Source organism: Crocodylus siamensis, chromosome 8 (genome assembly GCF_052110815.1).
Source record: "Crocodylus siamensis isolate JL-2025a chromosome 8, ASM5211081v1, whole genome shotgun sequence".
Taxonomy (NCBI): domain Eukaryota; kingdom Metazoa; phylum Chordata; order Crocodylia; family Crocodylidae; genus Crocodylus; species Crocodylus siamensis.
In genome coordinates this window covers 69,220,496-69,240,404 of record NC_143402.1, presented here as the reverse complement: position 1 = coordinate 69,240,404, position 19,909 = coordinate 69,220,496, and the positions used below count along the sequence as shown (strand labels likewise).

Sequence of the window (19,909 nt, the reverse complement as noted above, 5' to 3'; positions counted from 1 at the left end):
ACTTCTCTTAGGAAACGATGCCCCCCTCAGCAATGGAAGCACATATTGCAAACCTTCCCCGCTTATTGTGTAAATCATGTTCACATACTATGACACGTTACAATGATAGTGCCACTGAAACTTGACTGACGTGGATGTTTCATGAGTGTTAACTGAAGAGCCATAACAACACCCCTAGATGCACTAGAATGGGCACACTCCAGTTCAAAAAAATAAAAAACCCACAGCATGCAGATGAAAGTGTTTCATTGTCCATGAGTATATCTAATGCATGCAGAAAAAGAGCTGTAAATGGTGCTTATTTTTGAAAAGTCACTTGTAGCACTGAGTATCACTAACCTAACGAGAACGTTAAGGGCGTCTCTATGTGAGGAGCAGAAATTTTCTCAGGAAAACAAAAATTTAACAAAGGACTACGGCTGGAAAGTTCAAACTCGACAAATTCAGATTAGAAACAGACTGACGTTTTTAAGCTTGAGGGAAAGTAACCATTGGTTCATTTTAGTAAGGACTGTGGTAGATTTTCCATCCTTGGAAATTTCCAAGTCAAGATATTTTTCTGAATAGAGATGTTCTAGTTCACCTGCAGCTATTGGACTTAAAGCAAGTATTAATACAATAGGCCAAACTAGGCCTTCAAATCTGCAACTTTCTGCATCACCAGAGAAAGCAGGTACTAGACTCCTTCAGCAAAATGGATTATAAAAGCAAATGGTCGGGGCATGGCAAAAGGGCTTTTTCCTTCTCTCTCAAAAAAAAAATTATTATGCTCATGACTTACAATAGAAAGACCGGTTAAAAGGTCTCTCAGACTAGGTAGCTGCACTTTCTGATTTTAATGAGGGCAGTAGGAGAGGTTAAAAGTCCTACAGGATGATCAGAGAAATAAAAAAAACCAAAACAAACCAACCCATATTTCTGGTCATATTAACCTCATTCAATACATTTACTGTTTCTGGTTCTTTAAGTTTACCTTGTATAATCCATAATTGTGTTCAGTCTGTGCGCTATTGTTAGTACAGTGCAATCTTCAAATTGAGTCCTGATTGTCATCTGAATTAAATCATCTGTCTCAAGGTCAATTGCTGCAGTTGCTTCATCCAGAACTAAGATTCTTGTTTTGCGAAGGAGGGCTCTTGCCAAGCAGACCAGCTGTCTTTGACCAACGCTGAAAGCAAAGACAAGGTTGTTCAGCAACAGGTTCCTTAGGGCTGCCTGCTTTTCTTTGTTCAAAATTTAATACACTAGACATTTTTTTCCATAGGATAGAACTATTAGTCAAATAGGGTGTTTTGTCAAATATTCTTCCACTGGCTTTTGAGCTTGTAAAAGATAACTGCTACTCTAAAATACATATTTACTTTCCAATTAATATACTGGTTATAGTAATAAGCATAATTAACCGTGGTTCAATGATTACAGCCAGTAAAGCTTATTATAGACAGTTTGTGCAAATTATAAATGCCTCCAGCTGTGGTTGCTATTATAATGTGCATTCCCTGATTTGCTTTCAACAAGCCCATTGCTATTAAAATCAGCCCACAAGACAAACTGGCAAATTAGGAGAAAAAAGAACGTTGTGAGGTATGTAAAGGAACTTGAGTTCTTATGGAATTGCTTTGGTTGAAGCTGACAGTCCTACTTTATTCAAGGAAGAGGCACAGTTTGAAGAAGAAAAGCTTCCTCCACTGATAAGCCTCAACCTTGACATGGTGAAGACACCTTTGGAGTTAGAAAAGAGCTGGGGCTTCCTACTGATGCAGTGTTGCACCAGAAGCCAATATTACAACACATTTTATTGTCATTGCTCATGTTTGCAAAAGTGTAGGGTCCTGACGTTCAATACTGAGCTCAGACATTTCAAAGGACCCAGGAAAATGTCCTGGAGTAGAGGCCAAATTCAGGAAAGGAACCCTACTCAGTGCAGCACAAGAGATGCTTCGCTCCTTCTGGTGACAGCTTCAGTGGGATACTCAAATGCTATCCCACACCGGGCTAAATGGAATTTGAAATACGGGATAAATAATTCTCAGGATGCCAAAATCACAACGATTATGTAGCTACCGTAGAGTCCTCGTTACCTAAGGTTCTCTCCCCCTTCTGAGCATTCGTAATCCAGCATGGCCGGCTGACTGTTGACAAACCTCTTCAAGTGAGACAATTCAAGTGCTGTCCATATTTCTTCATCTGAGTAACTATTAAATGGATCCAGATTCATTCTCAGTGTTCCAGAAAAAAGAACTGGGTCCTGAATAAATAACCCATAGTGATTAGACAAGGGGTTTAATTGTTTATAACTAGGTACTAAGCAGATTTTCACACAAAAGAGCGGACTGAGGCCAACCTTTTTGGCAGGTGTGCCACAAATTGCCCTGCACCACCCCTGAGTGCCCCTCCAATCCCCCTCGCTTACCTGATCTGCTGCTAAGTTTCCTGCTCCCTGGCCAAGATGCTTCTCTGCTTTCTGCTCTGTGCTCCCTGATTGATCTGATGCTCTGCTTTCTGCTCTCTGTCTTACCCGCCAGTGCGCTATATGTCCCCTCCCCAATCTGCCACATGCCACACGTGGGGGCTGCCCATGCCATTTGTGATACCTGTGCCATAGACTGGCCACCCCTGTAATACAGCATCATTGTTTGTGCCCCAAAGCCTGTCCACCAGGCACAAAATGGTTCATATTAGAACAAATAAAAAGGACAACATTCAAAATGCCAATCTGAAGCAATGGGAGGATCCCAGCTGCAGAGACAAGGGTTTGTACAACGTCTTATACAACGGGGTCCTGATGCAGGCTGTGGCCCTTCACAACGGCAATATAAGTGGTAGATAATAACAACACATTACAAAGGTATTTATACTTAAGACCGAACATATTCATGGTGTTTCATAGGCTTGTTTGCAATTCCTTGAACTCGCACTGATAGTTAACTACAAGGCACAATACTCTTTTCTGCAAGCACCTGGATTATTTTCTTCATCGGAATTACACCATGCATAGTATTCAATGGCATTTCTCTTGTGGATCAGGTTACGCATGTGCCAAAGTATTTGCAGCACGGAGCCCAGTTACTGTAATTTTTATTTCTCTTGCCTCCTTCGATTGTATATTTATGGCCATATATTAAAGGGGTTAGGTGTGCATTTTCAAGCATTTCATTTTACCTCTGTATTTATAGTCTGCTTTCCAAATAAAACCTTTACAGTACTTGTACATAATTAGCTAGATAACTATGTAGTATAAGTATGATGACGAAGCTTTGAAACAACCACACCACTAAACATGTCAAATGAGAGACAGATGAGATTACTAATAACCTGCATTTCCTCTATACCCGTGGCCAACTTTATGAGCTCTGGTCAAAGGTCTAAATGTCCAAGTTAGACCTAAATGTCTCGTTCAAATTTACCACATTCAATAGCTATTTATGCTATTATCCTGTTCCAGAAGTTGCATAAATCCTTTTACCTTGGCTTTCAGTTTACGTCTTACTTCAGCTGGTGATGTATAAAACCAGGCCACGTAAAAATGAACTTGGTTCTACTGCAGATATGTACGTGTATGGCTAACTAGCAATTACTGATTTTGTGGGCAGAGCAAGATGCCTTCCTCCGAGGAGCCATTACATTGTAATTTGCTGTTTGCTGAGCTACTAAAGTTCAGTGCCTTTACCACACTGCAATGAGAGAAGCACTGGGTTACCTGAGGAATAATTGTGAGCTTGGATCGTAGGTCATGAAGACCAATCTCTGAAATTCTCACACCGTCTATTTTAATGTCTCCCTTTGCAGCTTCCAGGATCCTGAAGAGACAGAGGGTCATGGAAGACTTCCCAGCTCCAGTTCTTCCAACAATTCCTATCTAAAATGTGCATTGCAGAATTAAGAACAGGACAATTAATAATTCTTATCAATTCTATTTAAGAATCAGAAACGTGATATTAACCCCTTTCGAGGAGAAACAGATTTTAATCCAAGAGCTGATGCTAAAAAGAGAAAATACACCCATACAATAACCTTTCTCCCCCGCAATTGCCCTCATTTCCACTTGTCATGTATTATGCTAAGTAGGTGTTATCACTCCATGAGTTTGTGCAGTAACAAGTATAAATAGGTATATATAATGTATGGATTTGCTGAAGATCTAATTAAGCTAAATGCATACACCTCGCTTCCAAAATGCAGCTCCCATTATGAATGCTTAGCTCACAGGCAATTCTTCCTCCTTAACCAGAGCCCCTTAACTGGGGGACTCTCCCAGAATAAGCAGCAAAACAGATTTTCCCCAGGGACATGAAGCAAACTAGCATTTTCCAGCATGTTGAGATGGAACAAAGCTGACAAGCGAAAGGTTTTGGATGGTTCCTTGATGCAGAAAAATCAAAGTTTTCTCCAACAGCATTGGGGGAGTCCCTGTTCCCCCGAGCACCACCAGGAGCGACCAGGAATAACGGTCACAAGCTGGCAGAGGGTAGGTTTAGGTTAGACATCAGGAAGCGCGACTTCACGGTCAGGGTGGCTAGGGTCTGGAACCAGCTTCCAAGAGAAGTGGTGCAGGCTCCTACCCTGGGGGGCTTTAAGAGGAGGCTAGATGTACACCTTGCTGGGGTCGTTTGACCCCAGTACTCTTTCCTGCCATGGCAGGGGGTCGGACTAGATGATCTGCTCAGGTCCCTTCCGACCCTAGAAACTATGAAACTATGTAACTATGAAACAGGATCACTCAACAGGATCACTTCCCTCCATCACACAAACTTCCCAGATCAAAGTTAGACGCAAGAACTGCTTGGACTCAGAAATGCACCAACCCTGTGCTGGCCTTTGGGAGAAACGGTGATGCTAGACACTTCCTTTGAAGTCTACACGAGCATTTTAAACGCAGTACATCAGACTCACTGTGCCCGTAAATGGAGTTATGTCCTTTAACGCTAGCTGAGGATCTGTCACAGCCACTTTTGTTACAGCAAATCCCATGTGAAACACCAGAGACAACATGCGGTATCATACCTTTTCTCCACCGTTCACCCTGAGGTTTAGGTCCGTCAGTACCAGATCTAGGCCTTTCCTGTACCTCACCGAGTAGTTAACAAACTCTACCTCCCCTTTGGCTGGCCAGTCTTCTGGTGGCCTCCTGTCTTCAATTATCCAGGGAGCCTAAAAGAAAGTGGCAGTGAGCAATACTCCCTGAAGGCTTGAAAAGGGGCAGACTGATTTAAAATACTACAGTTGTGGTATGGGAGCTGCTAAAGCATTTTCAAAAAAAAATCCTTTTCTTCTGCATCTGGTAGACCGATTAGCAAGAAAAACTGACCCCTTCATTTCAATCCATTCTTCTAGGGCCCAAACCGAATCTGGTGCGAAGCAGCACAGTTCCACTGCCTTCCATAGCAGTATGATCTACAGAGTCTTTTGATTCGAGTTGATCTCTTTGATTAAACCAACTTGGAGGGGCTGATGTTTCTAGCAAGCTTTCGGAGAGCACAGTATCCTTTTTCAAGTGAAGTGGAGCGCAGAAGCAATGTGTTGTTTTACAGCAGCTCAAGATCTGGCCCACAATATATTTTTGTGTCTTCCCTGGCTTCCTGGCTCAACACGCTGCTTCAGCTTCAAGGCTGCACACAGTAGCCGTCCTCTCATTCTGCCTCCCACAATCCTCCCTCTACTGTGCACCGTAACTAAAAATATCCTCCATGTCCACAAGTAGATTTCATGGCATAACTATCTATTTGCCAAGCTGAACAACTTGCTTGTGCTGGTGCATTTTGGGATGCTGGGTGGCAATCCCAAACTGCCTTTGCTTCTGGTACCAGATGGGAAGGACTGTAGGTGGGCTCTTTTGACAACACTGTGCATTGTGGTTTGAGATACCCTATGGAAGAAAATCATGGGAGACCCGCAGCCTGTCTAAGCTGACTAAGAGAGGTACTGTGTCAGACCTGTGGACAGCCTGCTGATGGCTTTACAGCCATGCTTGGCAGCAGGGATAGATCACATTCCTGTCCACCCAATTAGGGCCTTTAATTACACGAACAGCATGTAGACAACAGGACAAAATTTCTGTGCGCGAAAATATATTTCTGTGCAGTTCCATTGACTGCAGCAGCATTTTGCCTGTCCATCTCAGTAGCAAATTTGGCTTTGTATCAACACCAATAGTAAAATTCTGTAGTACAGATGAGCCCAAACTATCCTCTAGAGCAGTGATTCTCAAGCTGGGTGCCCACAGCACCCTGGGGTGTCTTGAGATCTTTTCAGAGGTACCGCCATGAACTGTTAGCACTGTTAGGTGCGCAAACGTGAGTCATAAGATAAACCTGGAGATTTCAAATAGGAGTCTATAGTGTTAAAAACATTCAGACCTGCTGTAGTCTTTCTGCCTTCTTTGCAAAAGACGAATTGCTCTATTCTTTCTCTTCAGTCAAAATGAGTGAAAACTAAGAGCTGGCATTTTCCAAGGGTTGCCTTGAATCTAATAGGGTTGAGAATCACTGGTCTAGAGCATTATACTTATCTAAGTTACACAGGAAGGCCCTGAGAGCAGAATCCTCCTGGTTTTAGCGTCTAACAAAGTGCCATGCATATTTACATGTTTCTAAGCATAACATGCTTGCTTGTGAATACTTCAGGAGCTGACCTCGGTCTCAGTTTCTGAATACTCTTTCACTCTTTCTACAGCTACAATGTTGCTTTCAAGGTCAGAAGCCATCCGTACCATCCAATTCAGAGCCACTGTCACCTGGACAATAAAAAGAATAAACCATTACCCCAGAGAAGGACAGGAGTGTAGCGTATAGTTTACAGTATTAATCTCATTATAGGTTGTTTTTACAGCAATACCCTAAACTACAATATGTTGCAATTTATGTTGCAATATGTTGCCTGCACCAGATGATGTTGTGATCCACTCCATCGTCTGGTGCAGGCAACAGGACCAAAGTTTACAGATAGGTTGTGAAATTTAAGAGACCTGGATTGAGGTCCGATATCTGCTACAGACCTGGTTTGTAACAGTGGTCAAGTCCCTTAGGGCACTTTTACACATGCTCCACGGGTGCTTTAATTAGAGCTGCTCTAATTAAAGCACCGCAGCATCTCACGTCTCAATTTCTCTGCGCTTCAAAATGGCAGTGGGGGTACTTGAACTAAAGCTCATTTGACGAGCTTTAGTTCAAACACCCCTGACGTCATTTTGGTGCATGGGGACACTGATACATGAGAGGTTGCTCGAGCGCAGTAATTACCATGCTCCAGCAGACTTGATTAATTGAGTCTGCTCTGAAGCACTGTAATTATAGCACATCAGAGTATCCTCCCAGCACGTCTACAGGCACCCCTAGTTTCACTCTCCCTCATTTCCCCATCCCTAAAATGGGACACCGTCATTGTCATCATCTTCTTTATATGGCTTCAGGGTAGGGTCAGCTGCTCAGAACATTATTCTCCATTAGTAGTGATCTACTGCGTCATCTGGTTGGATGCTTGAGTGTCTCCTCTCTGTCCCAATGTCGTTGGTCTTGATCATCATCTCAGCCTCTTGCCAGTCAGAGTCATCTTGTAGATTATCTGTGTAGTCAGTGGTCTCTCTGTCCTGCCTCATTACATGACTAAGCCATCTCAATCTAGCTTCTCTGACTGTTTGGTGACTTTTTGTACTCCCAAGGCTGTCCTAATGCTATCTTTCTCACCTTCTCCTTCAAGCCGGCTCCAAGAATCCATTTCAACATTATCATCTCTGCTTTTACTAGTAACTTTTCCTTCTTCTCATGGTCCAGAACTGCATCCCTCGTATCATCCTTGTCTCACTGCTCTTTTGTGCAAGTTGTACTTTAGTCAGATTAAGATCTCTTTTTTTTTTTTTTTTTTACAAATTACCCTAAACATTTCTCCTCACAGGGACAGAAGCAGGGATACCATCTTATCTATTTTTAATGCAAGTTCTTTGAAGTGATGACTACCCATAGCACATAGGGGACCCAATCTCAGAGGTGATCACTGGAACTGTTCATATAAATTCCTCATTTGTGAAGAACTCAGGCCTTCTAGAAGTAGTGAGTGTGTGTAAAAACTGTTATTACCATCACACTGGGTGATAACAGTTATTCATTAACAAGGATTATTATGAGTACTTCTCAATAATAGGTAATAGGACAATGCTATGGATAAAAAATGTTCATGAACACTCATTTGAGACAGGAAATACACACCTGTAATGCATAGGATACCGAAAGTCCTACGAGGCCGGCATTCAGGCTGTTTTTACCCAATACAGCAAAGAGAGCAGCAAAGAAGACAACACAACTTCCTACAAATTCAACTCGAATACCCAGCCACCTGTTAAATAAGCAAACATACAGAGGGGTAAATAATCACTTGAAGTGCCATGGAAACATTAGCCTGCCTAAATGGTGGGTATGGCCTTACCTGTTCGATACAATGCCGGGATAATAACTTTTCTGATTTTCATCTACTTTTATGTCGCTGATGTCTATGAAGGATTTCTCTCTTCCATAGGCTCGGATGACACTGGTCCCTGAGACTGTTTCCGAAAAATGGGAATAAATGGGGGATCTGCTGACAGACTCCAGGCGCTTTAGCTGACGCGAGGTGGCCACGTAGAACCTCTGCCAACGTTAAATGTAAAACAATCACCCAAAATAATTCTTAAAAATTTAAATAAGCAATGAAAAATGTACAATAATACAATTCTAATCTAAATATTTCTAATGCTAATGCTAATAGTAAAGAGTGATAGTGACTAATGATGCCACTGAAATGAAAAAGCCCACAGTCAAATGACTATAGGTTTTCCATTGACATCACTGATCAGTACATTTTATATCAGCTCACAGATGCGCTGACAGGTGATTATGAAAAATGCTGTCTTATCCCCCTGCGATGCAGATATATATATATATATATATGAAGGAAAAAGTTATAAACCTATTCCCGGTTTCCAGTTGCTTGGCTTTTGGCATGATCTAAGAGACAGACAAACAATACATTAACAGAAATTACTGCTGGGTGTGGACTTAACACCTGTCTACCACTCTCCAGTAACAGTTTGCGAGCAGATTCTTACTGTGTGCTAAGTGAAAGCTAAACTATGCTCAGCTTGACCCTGCTGAAGGCTACATTGCCCCAAGCGATGTTTCAGTTCCTGTGAAGAGCAGATGTGCAGATGGGTACTGCAGAACGACTGACACAGCAAGTCCTTCCACAGTGTAAGTGAACCCAGGTTCCTGAAAGCCTGTGCCTTTTCTCTATATATCTTATTTAGTTAGTCTACAAAGGTACATATCTACCTTGCCGTCTACCATCGCAAGTCTCCACTCAACACTAAATCACAATAATCTGTTCGTTTGTCCATGCCCCTAGAAACGCCACATCTAAGGAAGATGGCACGCAGTCTGCGCAACCCAATTCAAAATCAGACAGCCCGGTCAAGAGTGCAAACAAGACTGCCCGTTAATATGATATTATCTTCAAGATGGGCACCTCTTTTGGCAACTTGATTGAAACTACTAAATTCAGGCTCCTGATATCTATCAGACCAAGCTGGATTTTGTCTGGTTTTAACTTAGCCAAAGAAGGTATAACAAGAACTAATGGTTGGAAGTTAAATGGGTCAAGAGTATCCATATTTTCTTTCCATAAATATATGTTATACGGTTTCAAAAGGTCATCCTGTGAGCTTTTCAAAAAGCTAAAAATAAAATAAAGTTTAAAAAAAAAAAAAAAGCTTATTGCCTTTTTAGGGACTTTTAGGATCAGCGCAAAGAGAGTATTTCCAGAGTTTCTGCAGGGTGGTAAAAGTAAGAACAAAACAATAAGAACAGTACCATAATTGTCAGGACAACAGCCCCACAAACAATAAATTACCTGGACAAAGAAGTATAGAATTGCTAGGGGTATAATAACCACAGCAAAGAGTGGAGTGCTTGTTACTATTACAATCATGGTTTGCAAAGAGGTGAAAAAAGTTTGTAGGAACATCAAGATGGTAGGTGGTAACACTTCATCAATCACATATATGTCCTTAGAGAAGCGGTTGATGATCCGACCTGTTGGTGTGGTATCAAAGAAAGACTGGGGCGTGTGAAATTTGTTCTCCAACAGTGCAGCGTGAAGCTTTTGGGCTGCACTGATGCCACCCATTGCCAGCGTGAAGGAAGAGATGAGCACTAGGACACCTGTTAACACAAGGGAGAAAGTTGCAGAAGTTTGTAAGCTCAGTGTGCACAACATGAAGCTGTTTGACTTTAACAGAATCAGCTGTTTTCATTACGGTGGAAGACTTTCCTCTTTATCTGCTATATCTAGGCCCATTCCTGTGCTACACATTGCTGATTGCAGGGAAACAACTTAGGTGAATAAAGTCAGCAGAATCCAGCCAGGCAGCCCATATGCGACAGGTACGTATCTTATTTCATCCTTGTGTACACCCTCCATGCAGCTTTCACCCTGCCCCTGAGTCTCCATTTCATTCTCACCGCTGCCATCCTAATCCTACAGTTCTTACTTAATATCTCTGTGCCCCTCCCAGCACCTTGCATCATTATCCAAGCTTCTTAATCCTTCCTTTCCTTGGGATCAAGTAGTTCCTGAAGTGTCAATTCAATCAACTATTACCAACCCCATGTTACTTTTTTACCTTTTCTCACAAATCATCTTTTCTGGAGCACAGGACCCCTTGCAGTTATTGCAATGACACTCCCAGTTCATTCTTTGCTACATGAGGATGAATAATAACTATATTCATCTGAGAAATATTTTTACCTTGCAAGAGGCCCAGGGCAGCATAGACACCGAGTCGCATGCTTGTGTTATGCTGAGTTCCATTTATCACAGGTTCATTGGTCCAGTCGCTGAGCCATACATTGGCCCCAATCGCAGCAGCATTTTGACAGCAATACAGGAAACATATAATTACACATGCTATGGGACTGATGGCCTTCATGTACTGCCAAAATACTGTCAACTTGACCTGAAAATTTGCAGAGCACAGTGTATTTATATGTCTACATTCAACTCTAGTCCAGAGCTGAGAGAGAGAATAAGCAAAAGAATCCTTCCCAGATCTATCCAGTAGAGGGACCACTAAGCTTGAGAGTGCCCAAACCTCCAATAAATTGCAGGAAATACAATTTAGTTAGCTTCGCTCGAAGTCAGGGGATTGCTCCTTTGAAGAGACAGCTTCATCTCTTGACAGTGGGTGGCAACTACTCTGAAACAGTCTGTCTGGCTTTGCTTTTTTGGGATCATGCATAATTTTTCTTTAGACTACTGTGCTTCAGGTGGGCTAATTAGCAGGGCTGAGTGAAAGCTAATCAGCTGTCCCCCATACTAACTGGCCCAACTGCACTGCTACCTGGACACAGCTATGCTGCTGCCAGCTTATGAAGCAGCCCGAGGTGGAGCAATGCGGCGTGTTTAAGGGCACCACTGCTGGGCAGAGTAGGTTTCCCATGCAGACTTGCTTAGAGAGGGACCCACAGCAGAACTGCATCTTTAAAAGAATAAGGGGAGGGCATAATTATAAGCATGATTCCCATTGTCTGAGCTGCTTTGGAAAGGTTCATGACATAAGGCAGCAACTAATAATGCTTAACCCGGTGACTCTCAACCGGGGAGTTGCAAGATCTTTTGAAGGGCGACCTGAGGTGTGAAGAGATAAGCAGGTGTTAGGAGATAAGCACAGAGCCAGGTTTGTCCCTGCCTGGCCCCAGTGCCCCGCCTCTCTCTGCGAGCAGGTAAGCACTGCAATAAATGCATTCGTATTTGAAATGGAGTGCCGCTCAATTCACAAAAGTTAAGGAGGCACCTCAAGTCTAACAAGTTTGAGAACCACTGATTGAACCAATATCTCCTCCAATTTCCGTGACACTGAGCCCTAGCAATGTTTAATGTGTAAAAATGCAGTCTGGAGGCTGCTCTTTTTTTTTTAACAGAGTCCAGGAAACTTTTTGGTGGCACAAGCCTAGGTATTTTCATTGCATCTTCCTTCCTTCATGTGCTCAGTCATTTACCACCCCTTCCTCAACTGGCAAGGCTCTCCTTCAGCAGAACATGGAGACCCTCTGGGGAGGACAGCTAACCCAGGATTGCATACAGGTTGCAAAACGTTCTTGTTTCTACAATGTGGTGTAACAAATGCTCCCCGGAGACCACGGAAAGGACAATTTTAAGTGAAATAAACTATCTTCGTGCAGCACACATCTAACGGGAGGAATTCACTTCTGTAGACTGTCAGGAACAAACAATAATGCTACATTTAAAAAGCGTCTAGATAATTCTGGGACAAATAACATTTGGAGCTATGCAGTGCGAAGGCTGGTGGGATCAGACACGTTTCATGGAGCAGTATAAAGTGCTATCCAGGTACAGAAGCCTCTGCTGATATTATCCCAGACGTAAAGTCCCAGGCACCTGATCTAGTACAACAAATCCTAAATTGCCTTGTGGCTTTTGTAAAGCTATCATCTCCCTGCATTTGGAACGCAACATGCTTAACAGAACACGTTTTTATGTATAATAAAACATTATATATAAACTGAAATATAATTAAAAGAAAATAAAAAGAGGAAAAAAAAATCAACACGTACCGTTCCCGTTTCAGAAGTTTCCGCCTCAATAAGTTTTTTGGCATCTTTTTTTTTTGCTGGCAGAGTCTCTACTGGCTTAATTTCACATACTCTTCTTCTCGTTGACATTTTACTGGGACATTCTCCCACCTCTGAAGATATCACACTAATTTGCCTGTTAAAATGAGGAGTTTATTAGGAGTGGGAAGGAAGATCGTGGCAGTTCAAATGCAGGCCTGAGGCTGAGGAGACAGGCACTTGCTTCCCAATTCTCCTGCTTTCCTCCTGTGAGATGTCTGCGCGCGTCGCCGCTGCAGATATGGGCAGTTAGGCTAAATACCTACATACATAATCCCACTGTCAGAGGTGATGAGAAAAAAATTCCTACTGAGCTCTATGGAAGCTGCTGAGGCTCACCACGTATAATAAGCAGACCCTGTATTTACAAGCCTGACTTTAAAGCCAGAGTGCTGTTGTAGCCAGAATGGTCCAAGGAATATGAAAAAAAGGAAGGTTTATTTGGTAATATCTTTTACCAGACCCACCATATACTTGGGAGGGATGTGAGACAAGCTTTTAGGCACACAGAGCCCTTCACCAGATCCGGGAAAGAAGCAGATGCAGCCTAAACCTAGATATAAGATCAAATGGGCTGTTTAGCTTCATGGATACGGTTATGTAGAGAAGGGAAAAGAGGGCAGTTTGTGGAGCAGAGAGACGGTATCAGAAGTAGCTTGCAAAACCAGTAAAGGGCAGTTGAAACAGGTAACCTAGTTATTGAAAAGAACAAGACCATTCAAAAGAGAAAAAGGTCATTATTACCTGGGGAGCACAGGGAAGGTAGCAGAGAAAGCAGCTAAATATAGTAAGGAAACTTTGGCATCATATCAAGCTGATACCCTCACTGGAGAGCCACCAAGGTTCACAGAATCATCCTCAAACCACTTGACACTCAAAGGGCCAAGTTTTTGTCAAGGCATAACAGACTTCCTCAACAAGATCCAGAACATTAACCACCTCTGTGTAAAGACAGACCATGACTGTCACTAGCCGATATACTAACATCTCACAAAATTAAGACAATACTGCCGAAAATACCAGTAAGAACATGGGACTACACACAGATTTACCACCACAATGCATGGCCCAAATCATCCATTTCATCATCACCTAAGCAACTTTACTTTCAACAACCAACACATCCTCCAAATCATGAGCACATCTATGGGCACAAAAATGCTCCCCTCTCCAGTATGCCAGCCACTTCATCAGCCACCTTGAAGAGAAGTTTTCGGAAAACTGTGCCATCGAACCTGTCCTTGTACTTGTGATGCACACATGACATTTTCGTTGTTTGGACCGAACATCTGGACTCGCTCGTTGAAGTCTACCATAACTTCAACAACTACTACCCATCTCTCACATTCTCTCTTGCATTATCTTATACAAACATCAGCTTTCTTCATACCACAATCCGCACATCCAGGATGGCACCCTACAAACCACGATACTAAAAAAAGTAGAGACCACTACACTTAAATCCACAAAACCAGTAATCATTCCGAACATACTGAGAAAACTGTCATCCATATCCTGGTCCTCAGGTACAACCACATCTGCTCCAAGTAGCTGTGGCACTCACAGCACTGACCTAACCCCTGCCTTTATCCAGCAAGGACCCTTTGCCATGGAAGTAGACTACATCTTTGAATGAGCTACTCAAAAACCCCCAAAACTTCCAAGACACTCAGAGGACAGGTGGGAAGCAAAGGCCTATTATTAATCTAATTGGCAGCAGCCCAGCGCTGTGTGTATAAATATTTACTGTAGCACCATCTGAGAACTGCACAGTCACTTGGAATTAATTCACTTTTGATTAAAAACCAGTCTCACAGGAATAGATGTTTTATGTGATATTATCATCCATTATTTTTTTAAATGGTCACAGGAGGCTTCGACACAGAAGGAATGGAAGTCTACAATGAAAGATGCAGAGTCTGGTAGCTTAGCTACCTTATGCTAGCAGCTACCTTACCTGCTAATGTTAAAGACCGTTTCCTTAAAACATGCTTCAAGCTCAGCTAAGCAGTGGGTTCACAAAAATCCTTAATGTTTACCTTAGGAACTGCTTGCGGACTTCATTTGTCACCGGTTCATTATCTGTGAGATCGGTGTGGTTGCTGAGTGTATCTTCAGCAAGCAAGACTTCTTCTTCCTCTAGCACTGAAATGCAAGATTGCATCTAAACTTTATGCTGAACAAAGCAGAAACTCAAGAGGCAAACAGCAATTGGAAGCCTGAGTCCTGAAGCTCATTGCAACAGTTTCCCTATGCAGATAATGGTGATTGTACCTGACAGGGCAGCTGGCATGATTTATTAATGTTTGTCAAGTATTTGGAAGACATTATGAGTGCTAAGGGGTGGCATTATTATCACTTCTAGCCACATTTGTGAACAGAACCCGTCCTTCCAGTGTTTCAGCCTAGAAAGCCAGGAGGAACTGCTCTCTCTTGTTGCCAGGAGGATTACGTATAACTTCTGCTTCCTATTTGGCTTTTCACTCCTGATGCATATTGCTACATCCAAGGAATACATTAACCAAATCACTCTCATTTTCCACCATATAAATTCAGACAGCTAAAAACCTGAAAGAACTCAGATTAGGAAGTCATTTGCATCAGGCTGTACAACAGAAACACTGTGCTCTGGATACTCCTTTGGGACAGTCAAGTCCAAATCTATCCTTAGACTGCCACTGAATTTTCCCACCAATAATATCGTTGCTAACTGCTGAAGTCTCTCTCTCATAATTTAGAAATACTGAAAGAATCCAATTTCTCACATTATTGTAGAGAAGAGGCACTATAACAAGGGGGTCTCCTCTGGGCCAATTTGCCTTTGGCCTGCCCACCTGTTTCTGGGCCAACTGCCCGCCTTCTCGCCTGCCATACCTTGATGTTAATTAAGTAAGTTGTTAAATAGGTGGGAGGCTGCCTATTTCTTGCCCCAACGCCAGGGAGCGCTATCTGCAGCTCCATTCTTCCCCTACACCACAGCCCAAGCCTTGCAAATGGCATCCACTAGCTGCTAACATCACTGGCCCCACTCTAGGCCCCAGAATCCTCTGGTCCCGACCCCACTTGGCCTACTCCGCCTTCATTTGGGGCTGCTTAGCTCCCTGAGCTGTTCCCCCTTATGGGTGTGGTCCCCCCGGGGACCTCTGGCTACACTGGCCTTGGCCTCACCTCCAGGCCAGTCAGAACACCAGGCCCTCGGCCTCACGGTGGGCCCCTGGCCCTTTGACCCTTCCAGTCGTGGCCCCAGCCTTGACCAGCTGGGGGATTTCAAGTCAGGCTTCTGAGTCTGTAGCCCCATTCTGTCTCCTGGGTCCACCTTCTGGACCCTACTAGGGGGTAACTCACCTGGTTGTGGGAGCTGGGGTTATTAAGGCACCCCAACCCACCTTTCACCAGGGTGGTAACTGTTCTGGTATTTCCTGGGGACTCCTGCACCACTGAGAGCCACACCAGGCCACCCGCTCCTGGCAGGGTGCAGTTTTAGGTCATGCCCAGGACCAGGAGCCTCTGAACTATCCCCTACAGCTCCTGCCCTTCCCTCCAAGTGTTTCAAGCAGCCTTGCAGCCAGACAATGTTACTACCTGGGCTGCCAGCAGCAAACTGCCCTGTTTATATGGGCGGCCAGAGATCTAAAATAGCTGCCGCAATCAAGCACCTGCTGGCTGCTTGGCTGAGTCCTTAAAGTGGCAGGCACCAACAGTCCCCTGCCACAGGCACATAGCCTAAGGCAGAGGAATGTTTTGGGTTTTTTTCCGGAGGAAAACAACCTATTTGGGAAGACAGCTACTTACTCAAATTTCAGTATTCCCATCATTCATCCTTTACACTACAAGGTGTTATCAAGCTGGCTTAGTTAGCCTAAAAAAATGACAATACTTAACATTTTCCTTGCCAGCTGGAAAAAATAAAGGAGGCCAGATTATTACACTTTCCTGATCACATTTATGCCTAGAAAAATCCAGGCCTGGTTGACTTAAGCTATAGCTTAAGAAGAACGAGAAACACTGTACTTGTTGGCTCATCCTCTTCTGTGTCTTCATCAGGTGCATAATTTCGAAGGAATTCTGCAAAAGCTCCATTTTGCTTCAAAAGCTCTTGATAGGATCCCGTTTCAGAGACCCTGCCATCTATAAGGACAACTATATGGTCCACCTGAGGTAGAAAGCTGATGCCATGGGTCACCAAAATTCGGGTCTGCATGGGAAGAAGAAACACCTCTGCATTACAACGCCACCTCTGCAACTACTATGTTCCATTACTGGGAAGAATTTAGACCGGCATAACATAACTCCCCATCAGAGCCATCATTAGTGTATGGTGAATCAGGGTGACCGTCCCAGGCCCTGCACATTGGGGGGGCCCTGTGCAACCAGGTGGAGCAGCTGCGGCGCCTCCTGTGGGCCCACCTGGAGCTGGCAGCTGAGCCCCATGCCGCAGAAGAAGCACAGAGACCACTCCCCACCCTTTGCAGGGGTACCATGGCTCCACACAACGTTTAGGGGGTCCCACGCAAGCTGATTTGCTTGGGGTCCCGAACCCGCTAGGATCGGCTCTGCTCCCCATACTCGGCTAACTCGGAGTTCAGCTAAGGCACTAGGCAGAAGAACCATGACTGTTCGGAGAGAGTCATGCAATGTTCAACAGTGACAGGGCTTTGGCATTCTCTCTCATTTGAAATGATGGTGTTTTTAACAGTCTATCAGAACTGGGAAACTAATCTAGTACTGATGTAGGGTATGACTAAACCATGATCTAGAATTAGTCGGTTGCTTTAATCTAATCAGGTCAAGGGCTAACAGTAGTGTAGCTCTGGCAAGGCAGGCTTCAGCGCATACTGCACAAGTAAACACGAACTTGGCACCTGAAATGCGTCCAGTTGCAACTGGCTGCAGTTAGTTCCTGAGCTAGCTTGCATAAGGCTAGCTTATGTATGTTCATGTAAACTAGTCACACCTTCAATGTACACGCTTAGTCACAGAGGGCACAGTCTATATTGCTGAATCACGCTTCCTACAGCCTATTCTTTTCCTTGCAGTTTCTCTTATAAGTTCTTATCTAGCCTGATACCATATCTGAGACAAGACCATCAAGGAGTTAAAAGGTTAAAGAATACCACAAAGTCTGGGGGAAGCAATGACTTGTTCATGAGTATCACTTGTGTGGTATCGTGGGAGTAATGAACAACCCTGAGGCTTGGTCTATCCCACGAAGTTCTGCCAACAAAACTACGGGGAAGTCCTACTTACAGCTCCTCTGTGACAGCAGACCTTGTCTTTGTCAGCACACCACTACCAGCTCTGTGACGGAAGACTTTTGCTGCCACCCAGCACCCATGGCAGCTACTGGGTGGCAGTATCTGTGGCCCCTGTAACAGCTAGTACCCTGCATGCCTGGTGCCAGAATTGCTTCCATAAGTCATGCAGAGCTGCTAGGAGCTGGGGTGAACTCTAGTAGCTTCATTACGGCAGCTTCTGTCTGCCAGCAGAAGCCTTAAGGTTGTAAACAAAGTCCAAGAAGGGGAGTGCAGTAAATCCCCTGAGACACTTCTATTTTCAACATAGCCATCGTGGATATTTTCCATAGGAAACCTTGGTTAACCCTTGCAGGATCAGGAGTTTGGGCTTGTGTAGAAAAGAGAATCCAGCTGCAGGCTTACCTTTTCTTTAAGTGCTCCTTCTGGTCCGATAACTTTATCAAAGATGTGCTTTGCAACGTGGGAATCCACAGCCGAGAGAGGATCGTCTAACAGGTAGACATCAGCATCGCTGAACACCGAACGAGCAAGGCTAACTCTCTGCCTCTGACCCCCTGAGAGGTTGATGCCCTGCAGGGTAGGAGGAGAGTACAAAATACATCACATAAGTAGTCTACAAACACTAAAAGTGCTCAGGTGCACTCACATGTCATGTATAAGCCTAAGCACAGTGTGGGAACTTCAAAGGAATAGCACACTCAGTTGGAGGGGGAAAGGAATCCTCATACAGCCAGCACACCTTATTTCCATTCAGATCACAGCTTAAAGGGAGAATTTTATGTAATGTCATTTAGGAACCCTCAAACAAGATCAGTTCTGTAAAAGGGTTTCCAAACTGCATCAAGTTCCTGAACTTGGCATGAGTTACCTTACCCTTGTGGAAGAAGGTGGAGTGTGCAATCACCTGGATCAGACTGCCTTGCCACATTCAGAATTTTACTGGGAACTGAAGATGCTCAGCAAGAAAAAGATCAGATTTAGGACCGCAAGTCAGTAAAACACTTCAGCGCACACAGTTAAAGTTAAGGACACGTTTAAGCCCAAATGACTACAGCTGGACAGAAAACACTTCCTTCTGTGCTTTGTTGAACAGGATGCACTTAAGCGGGAACTGAAAGCTAAGAATATGATTAAAAACGTTGTTGGAATGAGTCAAGAATATCTATAAAACAATCTCTTTTTAGCTGCAAAAAGCAGCAGCCATCATGCACGTTTGCTGTTAAGGGTCCTACCTTTTCTCCTATCTCAGTTTGATCACCTCCTGGAAGCACTTGAAGGTCAGTTTTTAAAGCACAGGCCTCTAGAACATTTTGGTACTTGTGTTCATTAGAAGGCTGGCCAAACAAAATATTGTCCTTCAGGGTTGCATTCTGGATCCAGGCTTGCTGTGGCACATAAGCAACAGAGCCCTGAAAAAGAAGGGAAAAAAAATTCACGCCTCTGATTTTTATTCATTGCTAAACAGATTTAACTTTACTAAGCAATTTAGGGTTAATGATTATAGCACTAACTCCAATGTTGCATTGTACTTGAATACGCATTGAATTGCTAATGGACAGTAGAAATCTCAGTAGAAAACAGAACTTGATTAAACAGGTATTTGCAAAACCCAAACACACCAAAAGGATGGTTTAAAGCATAAACTGCTCAGAAGCCCTGCTCTAAGCTAATTTGAATGAATGCATTATGCACAGGTATCTAATATACTAGGTGCATGAGTGGGGACAGGAGGTCTACGCAGCACCAACCTTGACTGCCACTTCCCCTTCTAGCTTCTCCATTTCACCAAGGACAGCAGATACAAGTGATGACTTCCCACAGCCAACGTGGCCAACAACAGCAATCAAAGAGCCACTGGGGACCAACAAATTAACACTGTGGAGGAAATAGGTTGGACATTAATTAAACATACATTTACTAAATATATTATAACTCTTCTAACCAGGCATAAGGTATGCACTGACAGTCATCCTGAGCACAGCCAATGCAAATTCATAG

General features: G+C 43.5%; 1 protein-coding gene across 5 annotated transcripts in view; it reads right to left on the bottom strand.

Moving 5' to 3' along the window:
- The window catches only part of LOC149858996 (ATP-binding cassette sub-family C member 3-like), a 345,108-nt gene that overhangs the window by 840 nt on the left and 324,359 nt on the right, over nucleotides 1-19,909 (bottom strand). For all 5 annotated transcript variants that reach the window (XM_090061603.1, XM_090061602.1, XM_090061604.1 and 2 more), the window contains 15 exons: nucleotides 19,660-19,786; nucleotides 19,144-19,320; nucleotides 18,314-18,481; nucleotides 16,668-16,851; nucleotides 14,696-14,801; nucleotides 12,600-12,753; nucleotides 10,774-10,981; nucleotides 9,877-10,187; nucleotides 8,419-8,618; nucleotides 8,202-8,328; nucleotides 6,632-6,733; nucleotides 5,005-5,151; nucleotides 3,701-3,859; nucleotides 2,082-2,248; nucleotides 974-1,168 (listed from right to left, as the gene is read on the bottom strand). In XM_090061603.1, the coding sequence (XP_089917729.1) occupies nucleotides 974-1,168; nucleotides 2,082-2,248; nucleotides 3,701-3,859; nucleotides 5,005-5,151; nucleotides 6,632-6,733; nucleotides 8,202-8,328; nucleotides 8,419-8,618; nucleotides 9,877-10,187; nucleotides 10,774-10,981; nucleotides 12,600-12,753; nucleotides 14,696-14,801; nucleotides 16,668-16,851; nucleotides 18,314-18,481; nucleotides 19,144-19,320; nucleotides 19,660-19,786 (2,532 nt within the window). The remainder of the gene's footprint in view (nucleotides 1-973; nucleotides 1,169-2,081; nucleotides 2,249-3,700; nucleotides 3,860-5,004; nucleotides 5,152-6,631; nucleotides 6,734-8,201; nucleotides 8,329-8,418; nucleotides 8,619-9,876; nucleotides 10,188-10,773; nucleotides 10,982-12,599; nucleotides 12,754-14,695; nucleotides 14,802-16,667; nucleotides 16,852-18,313; nucleotides 18,482-19,143; nucleotides 19,321-19,659; nucleotides 19,787-19,909) is intronic.